Here is a 16,240-nt window from a genome sequence, read left to right on the forward strand (position 1 = left end):
GCGCAGGAGGGCATCTGCCTGTCTGTGGTCAAAACTCGGCAACAACACGACATTGATAAGTATGTTTAAGGGAAATGTTGAGTCCAGGAAAAGTCTTGTTTCCTGAACTCTCTTTTCAGTCCTCGGAATTGCCTTGCAAAAGGAATCAAACAACAACACAGCTGTTTGCCCCTCTGTGTAATTTGATACGAATGGCTCATTCCTGCATATGTGGCTGTAAATATTCATTAGCTTTGCCGTGGAAAACCCAACCATCATTGTCAGCTCAGCTTCCCTTGGATTTTGGATCTGACAAGAAAAGCTGGTTGACCCTCTACCTGAATGAATGAACTTTTCCGGTTCCTTCTCACTCTCTGGAAGGAGGTGCGTGGACTCATCCTGGCCCTCATCCTCAGAGCCCTCCTCTTCATCTCCTAATAATGGTATCTTGACATTTTTATAGAGTGACGCAAGTTGTTGTTTTTCCTCAGCCTGTACCAGTCCACTGGAGGACAAAATAGGTACATTTAAAAGCACAATTTTCCCACTAAATCATCCTGTCTTAATCTTGTGACTTTCTGACAGCAAAGGGGTCACTAGTACATGGGGGAGGAAGCAGAAATAGACTTGAACCCAAATAATTATAGAACTATAATTAATTATAGAAATATAATTAGAATTATAGAATTCTATAGTTCTATAGAGTTATAGAACTCAGATTGGGGCTGACACGCAGAAAAGGGGCGAGTGATTTGGAGCCAGGTGACAGGAATGGGGCACTCGGGCTGGGCACAAACCTCCATGATCAAGTTCAATAACATCTTAATGCAATATTTTACAAAAGAAAAATTAATGCCAACAAATCCATGAGGAACACAATGTCAACATTTTAAATAAAGGTAGCATAGGTACCGCTGATTTTTCCTTTTGCTTAGTCTCCAATATGCTTTGGCCCGACATCATCACTGATCATGTATTTAAAATGTTGATATTTTGTTCATCATGGATTTTTGAGGGCATTAATTTAGACTTAAAAATATTGCAATAAATTATTATTTTTCTTGACTACTGAGTTTCTTGACGATTGCACCCCCTTAAATTTTGCACCTGAGGTGAGTGCCTCGCTCACCCACCCTAGGCCCAAACTTGGAAGTGGATCATTGAACAGATATTTCTGTGTGAAGTGAAAATGGGTAATAGAGTGTTCTACTTTCTCCTAACATACTTACCTTCCTAATTGTGTTTGACTCATGTAATAACAAACCATTTTAGGGTTAACTTATTTGTGTTCTAAGGGACTGTGATGGAGGAAGGGGTGTAGGGGGAACATTCCAGAATCATGCTCTGTAGCAGGAAGAAATGGCCTGATTGTAAACACTGTTACAGATAATCAGGAAGCTGGAACAGGACCAGATTTTGGGTGAGGAGAGTGAGGTGCTCGCTTTAGGTGCACAGTTTAAGGGGGTGCCAAAAAACTCAGTAATGGGGATAAATATTTTGACTTAATATTGTAAAAAATTGAAATGAGGGGATTCCCTGGCGGTCCAGTGGTTAGGACTCAGTGCTTCCACTGCCTAGGGCCCAGGTTCAATCCCTGGTCGGGGAATTAAGATCCTGCAAACCTTATGGTATGGCCAAAAAAAAAGAGAAAAAGAAATGAATGGGAAAAATCCATAATAAACAAAATATCAAAATTTTAAAGACAGGATCCATTAGTGCTGTGATGAACGATATGGGAGACTGAGTCAAAAGGGAAAATGTGAGTCCCTATATACATGTTTTTATGTATTATTTTACGGTTCTTCTTTTCCAAAACATTAAAGTAGTTGAAATATATTTTAAAAATTGAAAAGTGCTGTATCATAACTCACAGCATTATTTTAAGTTTAAATACTTTATCTTTACCAGAAACAAAATTTATTATAACTTTACTTTCCTGGTTTAAGTGAAATCAAACTCACCAATATATTTTCAAAAATGTACTTCTGGAAAAAATTAACCACTAAAATTTATGTAAAAACATGAACTTTGGGGCACATATTTTTCCTTTTGCCTCAGGTTCTAAAATGTCACTGGGGGTAACACAAATGTAAAAGCTGTAAATGTTGACATTAGCTCAGTAATTTAATTGGACACTGAAATTCCAGGAGGATACGTTGTAGTGAGTTACTTTAGCAATCTTCATATGTTAACATCTTTGTCTAGACTAATGAAATAAACTGAAATTCTAGTTACATAAATTGAGTCATAGATAACCCAGAACCAAACATACTGGGGACACTCTCTCCTTAGCAAAATTTCTTCAATTTTACCTTTAATTTTGCCTTCATTTGACATATTCCAAGTGGTTCTAAAATGGCTACCTTAAAAAATATCCCATACATGGCAATACATTTCCCATGTACACACTTAATTCTGATAGAGTAAATAATTTAGTACTTCCTCAAGCTGTTTCTGATGGGATATAATGGAGTCCTGGAACTAAATCCTAGAATAGGAATCAATGTGTTTTTCCTGATCAGAGTAGCATGATGTCACGGTGCGGCTCGCTTTCGTCTGACACTAATTTCAAAATGATCACATAACCTGAGCTTGACCACAAGCTTTATTTGTGCGAACAAGATGAAGTGTCTTCCTTAAATGCTACTATTACCCCTACTATTGCATTAATAATAAGTTTCTAGTGAAAGAGAGAGTGGTCACTCTTTTCTGCTTTGCACTATTAAGATTCCCTCCAAAGTATCAAGTTCACTCTAGAAAGCCACATTTTGGGAGGATGACAGCATCTCTGACTGTGGCTTTCAAACATTTTTGATCATGATCCACAGTAAGAGATAAGATTTACCTCACAATCTTGAGTCTGAAAAGGTTGAAAATCAGCATTTACTTTTTGTTGTTGTTGTTGTTGACTACTTTGGCTCTTCGTTGCTGCGTGGGCTTTCTCTAGTTGGGGTGGGGGGGCTACTCTTTGTTGCGGTGCGTGGGCTTTCTCATTGTGGTGGCTTCTCTTGTTGCAGAGCACGGGCTCTAGGTGCACAGGCTTCAGTAGTTGTGGTGCGTGGGCTCAGTAGTTGTGGTGCACGGGTTTAGTTGCTCTGTGGCATGTGGGATCTTCCCGGGTCGGGGCTGGAACTCGTGTCCCCTGCACTGGCAGGTGGATTCTTAACCAGTGAGCCACCAGGGAAGCCCAACATTTACTTTAATACTTTCTATTCTACTAAATTGTATTCTGTCCTGTTTCTTTTTTGTTTGTTTCCTTGCTTTTTTAAAAATTAATTTCTATTTTTACTTTAAAAATTCTTTTTATCCAGTTTAAATTTTTTCATTTATATCATGACCCAACATGAATATAGCCCATATTCTGAAAAACAGTGTCTGAAAATGTATAATGACCATAATAATTTAAGGATTATAAGAATTATCACCATCATCATCATTACTATCACAAAATAATAACCTAGTTAACTTGTTATGTCTTACTTAAGGATGGTAAAAGTTATTTACCATAGACTTACTATATCATGTAGGAAATAGTGATCCCACATAACAGGGCAATACTGAAGGCTATACACGCAATTGTAATTACTTGAACAATAGCAGGTCTATGAGGAATCAGTGCTAAAAATGGAAAAAAAAGTTCTCATAAAATCTCATTTTAGGTGTGACTATCAGTTAATATATTTGTTAATCATATTGTTTTGGCAGACAAAATCAGAAATAACCTTAAAAATAGTATTCTTAACTAAAAAAAAAAAACCACAGAGGTTAGATTGTACAGCCTGTGTGAACAAATATAATTTGAATTCTCACCCAATCTCTGATTCCTTTTTCCATCTGCTTCCTGTCTTTGGTCAAAGCCCTCTCTTATGAGACTGGATCCCTGACTCAGTACAGCAGAACCAGCCGTTGATGTAGCTGAAAGGAGAGTGGCCTTAGTTTTGCAACCCAAGTGTTGCCCAGATGGTCTTAGGTTGTGTAGTGCTGTTTCAAAAGGAATATTGTAGGGCAATTCAGAATCTAATTCCGCAAAACTGTATTGGGGTTTGTATTTAGGCCCACTGAATGTGCTACAAAACCTTGGATGCTTTTTGTAGACCAGGTGTACCACTTCTCCCATTATCTGAAATAAAAATAAATAAACAGAGCTATTGTTGGTACAAACTGAACAAAAGAGCAATTGACTAAGTACATTACTCAACCACTTGTAGGGACTTCCCTGGTGGTCCAGTAGGTAAGACTCCACGCTTGCAATGCAGGGGGCCCAGGTTCAATCCCTGGTCAGGGAAATAGATCCCAAATGCTGCAGCTAAAGAGTTTGCATGCCGCAACTAAGATCCCACGTTCCGCAACTAAGACACAGCACAGACAAAATAAATAAATATTTTTAAAAAAAACAAAAAAAAAATACCACTTGTAAAAATCTGACAAATTGAAGTGCTACTCCTTGTTGCAAACGTGGCCTTCCCTCACTTTCTGTCCCTTCACTGGTTCAACGACTGAGCTGAGAAGTATTTTGAGATTCATACCTCAATGTGAAGTCAGCCTGACATGACAAAAAGAACCTGGACTGTAAAAATGCTTGCAGATTAAACGCTTAATTGTAGACCTTAGGTGTGGCTTACATAGATGTTCATTCTATGATTCTCTCAAATTTTCTGTGTTTTCAGATTTTCTTAATGAAATATTAGGGGTGGGGGGGTATGGGTTACAGTCTGTTTCAATACAATGACTCCTGAAAATTGGTTGCTGGACTTGGCAATGGGAAGGTCATTGGAGACCTAGTCAAAGGAGATGTTATCGATGTGCATGAGTGAAACAGGTCTGAGAGAGAACAGGGGGAAAGGAATTGGAGAGAGCAAGTTTTGGAAACTTCCTGAAGAGTTTTGCTGTCATGGAGGGAAGAGAAATGGGGGCAGCTCCCAGAGGAGGCTGAGGGATCAAGAGATGAGTTTTGTTTTTTAATATGGGAAAACCGACAGCATGTTCATATAAGAACGGGGATGATACTTTTAAATACTGTGATGTTCCTGGAAAGGGAGAGAGAATTGCCTGGGGTGTCCCCAGTTGGTCTGAGAGGATGTTAGCTGGTGCATAGGTGAGGGGTCAGCCTTGGCCTAGACAGGAGGAAAAATGAGAAAGTACAACTGTGCTGGATCAGGGGATGCAGACACTCTGTCAAGTGCTTGTGTTTTGTCAGTGATGGAGGAAACAAGGTCATCCCCTAAGAGCGAGCTTGGGGTAGATATGTTGGGAGTATTTGTGGGATGAGAAAAATAGACGAGAAAGTCACCAAGAAAAAGGGGAGGGTAAATGAACTAAGGAAATGGAGTAGCTTACTTTCTTTTTTTTTTTTTTTTTTTTGCCACACCACGTGGTTTGTGGGATCTTAATTCCTTGACGAGGGATTGAACCCAGGCCCTGGCAGTGAATAAGTCCTAACCACTGGACTGCCAGGGAATTCCCTGGAATAGCATATTTTAAATAAAATTCTCAGAAATGGAATTGCGGGGTATATTGACTCTATTTTCTTATTTTCTATATCCTTGATGGTCTACCCTTTGGGGCCTTCATCCTGGGAAGGCTCCACCTCTCAGGGCTGGCTACTTCCCAGAGACAGCAAGCGACTCCCCTGTGGTGTCTTTGATATTCAAACCAACCATCAAACCCTCACACACCAGGCCAATACTCCCTCTGCCCTGAATCACCCCAGGGCCAGGTACTGGACACCTGAGAACCACTCGTATAGCCCAGAGCCCACCAAAATTATTCAAACTATGCAACACTAAGCTTACTCCATGTACCTACCCCACCTCACCCATTTCTTCCCTCAAAACCCCCAATAGAAGCTCTGGGTCATTCTCTCCCCTCTCCTCCTCCTGCCTCCTAACCCACTCTGGTCCTTTCCCACATGGCCTGGCATGCTGTGCCATGCCTTCTGTTTCTAGGATTCCGTGTGTATAAAGGTCTTCCTTCATGACAACCATTTCTGTGTCTGCGTGTATTACCATTCCTGATTAAAACAAATCCCAGGTATATTTCAACACTCTGGGTCAAAAAGTGAATGCATTCTTTTCATAAGAATTGCCAATTGTGCTCTGTAGAAGTTGTACTCATTCCTAGCCTACAAACAAGATATGAGATTATCTTTCTCTACTCTTTTGCCAGGAGAGTTTGTTGTGAAGTATTTTGCCTATTTTCAACATGATACCTGAAAACTGGAATTCTAGTTTATTTTCAATGTGTATTTTCCCTATTATGAGGTAGACATCTTTCTATATAACCAAGAGCTGAAGGTTACAGGAGAAAATGGGAGTCTTCCAGTGACCTGACTAGACAATTCTGTCTCTCTCTGTATCAGAAGCTACACTTGGGACCCAAAGCTCAGGCGTGGCAGAGGTCTCAGTGAACCTCTATTGCCATCTCACAAGACAAGTTAGTGTCAAAGTAAGGACTAGAATGTGGGCCTTCTGATACCTTGGCCTGAACTTCTTTTCTGGGCTTTGGTGCTGGCGAGGGGGTGGGGGGTGGTGAACTGGGAAGTGAAATATTATAGCTGGGCTTTAGGGAGGGTAATAGCGTCTTTGGGATGGATGGAGGGATGGATTAATTGTGGATTTTTTTTTCCTGTATTTCCTGATGCTTTGACCTCTGTGCTATTTTCTAATCTGCCCCAAGCAACATCATTACTAATCCAACCATGGGGCGGGGGACGGCTTTTTCTAATTTGCACAAAGGGGCTGTACAGGTTAGTGACAAGCAGCGCGGGGTGCCCTCTGGATCCACACAGCACAGCAGCTGTGTGAACGTCCATGGATCCCACCCACCCTCCCAGATGCCTTGACTTACCAGCACGCCCTGGGAATGGCATGGGTGTAGTACGTGCTGGAGCTATACGGACGTTGAAGGGGATCAGAAAGAAGAGACAGGTTTAAGATGCACTTAGGAAAATTAAGATGTAACTTGGTATTAGATGAGGGGGCCTAAACCGTAGTTTCCAAATAGCTAAGATGGTAAATGTTCTCAATAAATTTATTCCAATGCCTAGTATTGATAGAAATGCGTGGCTTAATTTGCAAAAGCATGCTGCTCTGCTTGCATCTAGTGTTTCCTTTGATGAATCTGGACCATTAAGAACATATTGCATGTGGGTCCTGATCTGCTTTTGCAGTCACGCAAGCTGGGAAACCTCCTCCCAAGCTGAGGACCTGGAGAAACTTAGCACAGAGCTGAAGAGGGCTGTGCTCTCATCAGGTCAGAGAGCCGGGGCCAGGGAGGGCCCAATAGTCACAGCCCTTCTGTCACCCAGCTTACGGAGAGTGAAGAGTATAGGATATAATTTCCAAGCAATGCTTATCTAGTTTTATTATTTTATGGACCATGCTACTAACAAATATACAAGAAGAGACACATTGGGCTTCCCTGATGGTGCAGTGGTTAAGAATCTGCCTGCCAATGCAGGGAACACAGGTTCAAGCCCTGGTCCTGGAAGATCTCACATACCGTGGAGCAACTAAGCCCGTGCGCTATAGCTACTGAGCCCGCACTCTAGAGCCCGCAAACCACAACTACTGAGCCTGCACTCTAGAGCCCATGAGCCACAACTACTGAGCCCACGTGCTGCAACTACTGAAGCCCGTGTGCCTAGAGCCCGTGCTCTGCAGCAAGAGAAGCCACTGCAATGAGAAGCCCACGCACTGCAAAGAAGACCCATGTAACCAAAACTAAATTTAAAAATTTTTTAATCTTAAAAAAAAAAAGAAGAGACACATTGATATAGCACATAAGAGGACCCCAGAATACATTCTCATTTCACTGAACGAATACTAACAATGACTCACCTCTGTGTTTTGAGAAAGCTCCTTGAACGTGAGATAATTGAAATTCCTTAGCGTACAGTGTGGGCTTTTGGGTGACATTTGTGGGTCTTTGTGACTGCATATAACCTGGAAAAGAAAAGTTGTAGCAGTGAAATATAATTACTCCTTTTTACTTCCTCTAAAACAAGTGAAATCATGCTTGAAGCTACCCATTAAGCGTGTTGTTTGTCCAGCTGGTTTGAACTCATCTGCATAAGGCAAGCACAAATGAAGTGGGAATTCCATTACAAACAAAAATAAAATGGCGAAAGAACTTTGAACCTGTCCATCGTTCCAAAACTGCTAGTTTGTTATCGTATGGGTGAAAGGAAGTATTTAGTTGTAGGCTAGCATCTGTCCTATATTTCTCTGAGGAACTAAGGAGCTCTTCTCACTACAGAATGTTTGCGTTCTGACTGGGAACCACCAGTGTGAAGTCAGCTCACGTTGCCACATGGAATTCTTTCACGGAATCAGGTCAGCCAGTGGTGAGCCTAACAGAATGAGTGAGTGCGCTGGGAGGGATGCTAAGCTCTTGGGTACAGATGTGAATAAGAACAGGTCCCTGCCCTCAGAGAACGTCAGATTAGTGAGGAGGCAGATAGAAATCAATTATAATCCCATGTGAGGTCTTCCCTGGCAGTCCAGTGGCTAAGGCTCCATGCTTCCAGTGCAGGGGGCCCGGGTTCGATCCCTGGTGGTGGAGCTAGATCCCACATGCACGCCATAACTAAGACCCGACACAGCTAAATAAATAAATAAATATTTAAAAAATAATAATAATTCAATGTGACACATCATAAGAAGCCAACAGAGAAAACAGCAGGGCTCTGTGTTCAAATGCCTGAATTCTAACCCTCATCTCTGGCTTCCTAGATGTTTGAGCTTGATCAAGTTACTTACCCCTCTGAGCTTCAGTTTCCTCAGCAGAAGAATAGAACAGGAACCTACTTCACAGGGTTACAGCGATGGCTCAATAAAAGAGTCCATGCAAAGCTCAAAAAGAGTGTTCTGGTTGTAAAATAGGAGAGTATAATATTTTCAATAAAGCAATTCAGTACTCCTCCAGCCTCTGGGGGTGCTGTTCAGAAACCTAGACCCAAGTGGCCATCTCCAGAAGTTTCTTTAAAGGAGATTAAATGAATCATCTGAAAATGTGGAAATGGGATAGAAAACTAGATGGCATGGAAGAAGGTTGTCCCCTGGACGTGCCCCTTGCCCATCTGGTAGTTCCCACAATACAGAAAACAGGTTTTCATTCCTCCTACCAATTAGAATAAGTGAACAGACCAGAGACCGTTCGAGGCTTGTAAAGTCCCCTGGGGTTAGGAGCTGGTTCCTCGTGTGCTGTGCCCCAAAGGGCAGCTGTCCTTCCTGAATGTCAGGAGATGACAAGGCAGGCCTCCAGATATACGCCCTCTGTGGACCATGAAGTTTCTTGCTCTGCTCTTACAACAACCCAATCTGCCTTCCTCCCTTCCTGCCATGCCCGGGGATGAACCAGGTAAGAACAAGCGCCCCACGCTCTCTCTCTAAATCCTGCAGTCTCAGAGTCACCCCCAATCAAGCCTGTCTGGATGAGTTCATCTGCTGTGTCTCTTTGAACTTAGTTTGGGGCTCCCTCTCGGTACTGTGACCTTTAGACTGGATTTAGGTCTCTCAAGCTCCCCATGGACACCGCTGTCTTTGGGGCTGGTCTGGGATATCAACTTCCCAATGGTCACTACTGCCTTGCCCAATCCTCTCCGATAGGTCTGTGAACACCTGGCTCTTCCTAGACTTGGTTCTTACAGTCTGTGCACCCAGCCCAGCTGGATGAATCCTACAAGCATCAGAATACCACTGTGAGTTAATAATGCTGACAGATGTGTAGCGAATACAAGGTCAAGCTATGAGGATTAGGCCAAGAGATAAGATCTTTCATAATGTCACCAAAACCTTTCAACAGATTCCCTTAAATCCAGAGGTGCCTGACCTGTTCTCTTGGCTTTCTTCCAAAGTAGTGTGTCCGGTTGCAAAACTGTGTTCCCAACCTTCGTCATATGCCTTATAGGACAATTCCTCATTGTCACCTTTACCAAAATTTGCCGTCAGTGGCCATGTCCAGCCGTCCCAGTCAGTTTAGCATCTCCACAACCCAGGTGGCAAGTGTTATTCACCCCAAATAATATTGTTAATGATGTTGGAGCACTACAGTGTGGATTGTATTGTAGTTTTTTTTTATTGAAGTGTAACTTCAATTGTGTAACTGACATTAACATTATATTAGTTTCAGGTGTGCAACATAATGATTCGATATTTGTATGTATTGTGAAATGATCATAAGTCTAGTTAACATCTGTCACATATACATATTACAACATATATAATTACAAAATTTTTCTTGTGATTAGGACTTTTAAGATCTACTCTCTTGGGACTTCCCTGGTGGTCCAGTGGTTAAGAATGTCTTGTAATGTATGGGACGCCGGTTCGACCCCTGGTTGGGGAACTAAATCCCACACGCCGAGGGGCAACTAAGCTCTTGCATCACAACTAGAGAGCCCGCACGCCACAATGAAGAGCCCACACACTGCAACTAAGACCAGACACAGCCAAAAATAAATAAGTAAATAAATATTTTTTTTAAAAAAAAGATCTACTCTTAACAGACTGGTGGTTGCCAAGGGCGAGGGGGTTGGGGGAGGGATGGAATGGGAGGTTGGGGCTCGCAGATGTAAGCTTTTATACAGAGACTGGATAAACAACAAGGTCCTACTGTATAGCACAGGGAACTCTATTCAATATCCTGTGATAAATCATAATGGAAAAGAATATATAAAAAACGAATGTATATATATGTATAACTGAGTTACCTTGCTGTACAGCAGTAATTAACGCAACATTGTAAATTATCTATATTTCAATAAAAAATAAAGACAAATAAAAACATTTACTTTCTTAATAACTTTCAATATGCAATACAGCATTATTAACTACAGTTGTGATGCTGTACATTACATCCCCATGACTTATTTTATAAATGGATCTTTGTACCTTTTTACCCCTTTCACCTATTTCATCGTATTGTAAAATTTTAAATTTTGTATTTTCCTGCTGCCTCAACATACCCGCAAACAGGCTGTGAGCACCCCTCCCAGGTGACCAGGCTTATCAAGTGATAAGGCTGGCCCCTGCTACAAGGGGCTTCCTCTTTGCTCTCCCCTGAACATGACCTAGTAACATTCAAAAGCACCAATGACATACCTCATGCCTATCCCTGTGTATTCTACCCACACCCTTAATAAAAGCACTTGCCTGTGGGCTAGTCTTCACTCTCTGCTCCCCACCTGCTTGGTTGAGCCCGCTCCCTGGCTTACAGCATGTGTGGACCTTCGTGGCATGCCGTACCTCCGTCTTTCTTGGACCTGTGAGTATAATAAACTTTGTTTCTTCCTGCTACTCTCCTGTGTCTCCTCTTATGGCTGCACCTGACTGACCATCACCTAAAAGAACATAAAACAGTGTTCATAACATTATTTATAATAACCAAAAAGTTATTATAAACCCAAATGTCCATCAACTGATGAATGGATAAACAAAAAGGGTATATCCACATGATGGAATATTATTCATCCAAGAAAAGGGGAAAAGTACTGATTTATGCTACAACACTGATTAACTATGAAAACATTACGCTAAGTGAAAGGATCCAGAAACAAAAGGCCACATTATATCATTCCATCTATATGAAAGGTCCAAAATAGGAAAATCCATACAGACAGAATGTAGATTACTGGTTGCCAAGGGCTGGGGGGAGGAATGAATAGGGAGTAGAGTAATTGCTAATGGGGTTTCCTTTTGGAGTGATGAAATGTTCTGGATTTAGATAATTGTGAGGAATGAACAATATTGTGAATATACTAAAAACCACTTTAAAAAGGTTAATGTTATGGTATGTGAATACCTCAAGAAAGCTATTGCTTTTTCAAAAGACTTCCTTTTTTAGAGTAGCTTTATGTTCACAACAGAGTTCCCACGTACCCCCTGCCCCCTCATACACACACACACACACACACACACACACACACACACAGCCTTCTCCATGATTGACATCCCACACCAGAGAGGTACATTTGTTACAGCTGATGAACCTACATTGTCACATCATAATCGAAGTCCCTAGTTTATGTTGAGGTTGACTCCCGGCATTACACATTCTGTGGGTTCTGACAAAGGTAGCATGACATGTATCCAATCTTATAAAATGTCATACAGCACAGTTGCCCTGCTGTAAAAATCCACTATGCTCCACCTATTCATCCCTCTCTCCTCCCCCAACCCTCTGGCAACCACTGATATTTTCACTATCCCCATAGTTTTCCCTTTTCCAGAATGTCATATGTTGGACTCATACAGTATGTAGCCTTGAATACATACTCAAATTGGCTCCTTTCACTTATTAATACTTATTTAATATATTCTTTAGTAGTATGTTTCTCCATGTCTTTTCATGGCTTGGCAACTCATTTCTTTTCAAAGCTTCAAAGCTCTTTTTAAAATAAGGTGTAGTTGATCATAATATTAGTTTCAGGTGTACAACACAGTGATTCAAAATTTTTATAGATTATACTCCATTTAAAGTTACTATAAAATATTGGCATATCCCTTGTTATGTACAACACATACTTGTAACTCATTTATTTTATACATGGTAGTTTGTACCTCTTAATCACCTACCCCTGTCTTGTCCCTCCCTGTCAAAGCTATTATTTTTAAAAAATGAGAAAAGCCTTTGAGTTTGGGTGATCTTTGTTTTTTTTGTTTGTTTTTTGCGGTACGCGGGCCTCCCACGGCTGTGACCTCTCCCGTTGTGGAGCACAGGCTCCGGACGCGCAGGCTCAGCGGCCATGGCTCACGGGCCCAGCCGCTCCGCGGCATGTGGGATCCTCCCGGACCGGGGCACTAACCCGCGTGCCCTACATCAGCAGGCGGACTCTCAACCACTGCGCCACCAGGGAAGCCCGACTTTGGGTGATCTTAAGTGCAGCCCATGGACTACAACTCCCAGAAGCCTGCACAGGCCGCTGTCTCTCAGCGGCCTGAGTGCTCTCATTAGTCGGAGGCACGCCACGGTGCCCTCTGGGAGTTGTAGTCTGAGCCTCACAGGCCCGAGGAGGCCAGGACCCGGCCTATGGACCACAATTCCCAGAAGGCTGTGCAGCCCAGCCGCGTCTCCTAGGTAACTGAGGATGGGCTCCACCACAGTCTCTTCCTGCTACGGTTGTTCTCCAGTTGCCTTAAGCTTTTTGCTCAAGGTTAGGAGTTTTTAATTATTACCGGAAAGAAGGTAAATCCGATCCAAGCTTCTCCACCATGACCATGACCTTTTCTCTTGGGCTTCAGTACTTTTTAATAATGTGGTTTCTTTGTGTTTATCTTGCTCTGAAGTTCACTGAGCGGTTTGAATCTGTACGGTGAAGCGTTTCATCACTTCTCTGCGCACTGCAGCACCACGTTGGTCCAAGTTTCCATCTCTTGCCGGAACGAACACAGTAGCCTCCGCGCTTGCCTTCCTTGGTAACGGTTGCCTCCATCAGGTCATTATCCACACAGCAGCCACTAGGACCTCTTTAAAAACAAAAGCATTTTCTGTCCTTCCTGGTTAAAGTTGCTCAGTGGTTCCCATACAGAAACCCAGCCTTCGTGCGTGTCTGGGCAGCTCACCAAGGCCTTGTGGGAGGTCATCCTTCCTGCTGTGGGTTCTGACCAGACCCAGAAGCAGGGCCTGGAGCCAACTTCTGCCAAACAGAAAACAAAATCAAGCTTAGGCAAGGAGAGACTACGTTCAGAAAGACGATTCCAGTAAGGAGAGGGGGACTGTTGCAGTAGGGAGAACACTCTTGACAGTAAGATCTGCAAGCATCTCCAAGGTTGCACAGAAAGGAACTTTCTTTCATAGGGAGGAGTGAACAAGGCTAGAAAGAACCGGGTGCGGGGAGTGGAAGATCGGACTGCAGCAGGAGATGTCTTGCTGTCAGCTGGTTCTAGAGAGGGGCCACTTTCCTGCATTCGAATACTTATTTAACCTTAGGAGTAAGTCAGAGTTCAAGGGTCTTTGGGGAGTGAAGAAGCTGAACTAAAGTTTGGTGAAGTCAACTCAACAGACTTTTGTTCTGATTGATCAGTCTAGCTAATCATTTATGAGAGTGAATGGAAATTTGGAGAGTCTGGCTCTAGCCTTGTCCTATGTGAAAGAGGGGTAAAGAGTCCCATCTGTCCTTCACAGTAAGCCGTTTCCTGGAACACAAAAGGTTGGAGGGATCCAACTGTCTGTTTTCCAGGAGCCTGGAGGAAAGGTTCAACATTGTCACCCCTCACCTCCAGGTTTCACCCCTCCTTTATCCCAGAACCCTTTGAAGAGGATCTTGGGGTTGCCCCTCTAGGCCACATGAAGCCTGGGCTACCAACTTTTCCTATGGTGTCATCATTGCATGGGGCCGGGTTAGAGTCCCTCACACCTTGCTTGGGTTCTGCCCAAGGTGGACCCATAATGATCCCAATCCAAGCTGGCTTTCTTCCATATCAGGTCCCATTGGATGTCTGCTCCCAGCATGACAAGAATCTCCAGAGCACTGGGTCTAGCGGATCGGGGTTGGGGCCAGGAGGTCTATATTTTTAATAAGCCCCCAAGTGACTTTTAGGATCAGGAGTTTGGGGAGCAAGGCCAAACTTAGTGACTTTCTGCTGGAAAATCTGATCGGGTTCCCTGTGATTCGGGCCCCCAGTTCTCCACCTGGGGACCCTCCATCCTCAGGGCATAAATACTTGTCTAGACTCTTCAGCAGTTCCTCCCACCACGAGGACCCACCTTGAGAACATTGCTGCCCATAAGTGCTGCTCACTCCATCTGCAGAGCGATTTTGTCTCTGTGACGACACAAGGGAGGGTGTTGCCTGTGCAGACAGAACAGCATCTGCAGGGAAGGCTGGGATGAGCCCTGACCCTCGTGACTCGAAGACTCTGTGTTGCTGGAGAGCAGGACCGCCCACATTCCTGGCCACTTCTCTCCTCTGCCCACAAGGTGAGTCTGATTTGTGGTGTCTTTGATATCCACCCCCACCCCCCATTTTATGGCCAAGCCTTCTGACTAGTCCTTCTCCCACATACAGGTGTTCTTGACCATCTGTCTATGATTGCGAAGCCCTTCTCCCTGTGGGCACCACTCCACAGTCACCCCCAGTCTCCTCTCCCTGGTCAGGAGACCCAGGATGATGAGAACTCATGGCCACCCCACCTGATGAGGTCGGGCTGCTGGGAAGCACAAGCAACAACCTGCTGGTGTGTTCCAAGCACTCACAGAACCACTGGACACTAGGGACACAGCACGACCAGGACCAACGAGGTGCCCTCCCCCATGGAGATCACAGCCTAATGTGTGGTTTCGGGAGATGGTGTGGACAGTAAGGAAGGAAAAAAATAGACCAGGTGATGTTCTGTAGTGACGTGTGCGATGAAGCAAGTAAACAGGGCAGTGAGGTGGAAAGTGAGGAGAATTCGTTGACTGGATGGTCCGGCATCACCCACAGCTGCAGTGACACAGCCTCTGGTTCAGGCTTCCCGAGGAGTGGAATCAAGGCAGGGCTTTGGAGTAGCTGAGAGACAGGCAGAGACTACATCACATCAGGCACATGTTTCTCCACCCTGCCTCCACAGAGCCCTGGGCTGGTGAATCACATTTCAGTTATCTTGTGAGGTAAGAAGTCAGTGATTGGCTTTCTGATGCCTTCACCTCTCCATCCTAGTATCCATCCTCCCACCCCTGAATTCAGTGGGGTTTACAGGGACCAGGATCTGATCCTGTCTCATGTATGCATAAAAACTGATGGAGTAGCTGCTTCCCTAAGAGAAATAAATGTGCTCACTGGCCAGGCAGTAAGCAATTTTCTGAGCATAACTATTTCAAAAAGAAAAACACCACACTGGATTACAGATTCCACCAGAAGCACGTATATTAGAACAGATGGACCAAAATTTTAACTTAGTCAATTAAGTACATTTAAAGAGATATGGCATGATACTAACAATAGGAAATGAGAATAAGAACACATAAAAGAGAACCAAGTAGAAATATTAGAAATGTAAAATAGTGGTTGAAATGAAGACACAATAGAGGAAATGAGCAGCAAAATGGACAGCTGAGAAACAAATTAGCAAGCTGAGGAAATGTCCAGACAAAAGGAAGAAAGGAGAAGGAACTAGAGGACATAAAAGAGCAGGTAACAGATATGAACGACACAGATATGCTGACATCTAAATAATAGGAGTCCTAAAAAGAGAAACTTTTTAAATGGCAAAAATGAAATATTAAAAAATAAGAGATAAATTTCCCAGAATGTAAAACGTAATAAAGACATCAGATTAAA

At 43.1% G+C, this 16,240-nt stretch overlaps 1 protein-coding gene and 1 non-coding gene across 2 annotated transcripts in view; one reads left to right on the forward strand and one right to left on the reverse strand.

The window, feature by feature from the left end:
* C19H19orf18 (chromosome 19 C19orf18 homolog) overlaps positions 1-9,877 on the reverse strand; it is a 29,226-nt gene extending 19,349 nt beyond the window's left edge. The window contains exons 1-7 of the mRNA XM_073795677.1: positions 9,869-9,877; positions 8,006-8,135; positions 7,792-7,922; positions 6,826-6,867; positions 3,790-4,099; positions 3,495-3,597; positions 318-484 (exon numbers count right to left, since the gene is read on the reverse strand). Coding sequence (XP_073651778.1) covers positions 318-484; positions 3,495-3,597; positions 3,790-4,099; positions 6,826-6,867; positions 7,792-7,922; positions 8,006-8,135; positions 9,869-9,877 — 892 coding nt within the window. The remainder of the gene's footprint in view (positions 1-317; positions 485-3,494; positions 3,598-3,789; positions 4,100-6,825; positions 6,868-7,791; positions 7,923-8,005; positions 8,136-9,868) is intronic.
* TRNAC-GCA (transfer RNA cysteine (anticodon GCA)) lies at positions 4,193-4,265 on the forward strand. The gene has a single exon. It is a non-coding gene; the product is annotated as a tRNA-Cys (tRNA).
* Positions 9,878-16,240: the final 6,363 nt, after the last annotated feature.

This window comes from Tursiops truncatus, chromosome 19 (genome assembly GCF_011762595.2).
Source record: "Tursiops truncatus isolate mTurTru1 chromosome 19, mTurTru1.mat.Y, whole genome shotgun sequence".
NCBI lineage: Eukaryota > Metazoa > Chordata > Mammalia > Artiodactyla > Delphinidae > Tursiops > Tursiops truncatus.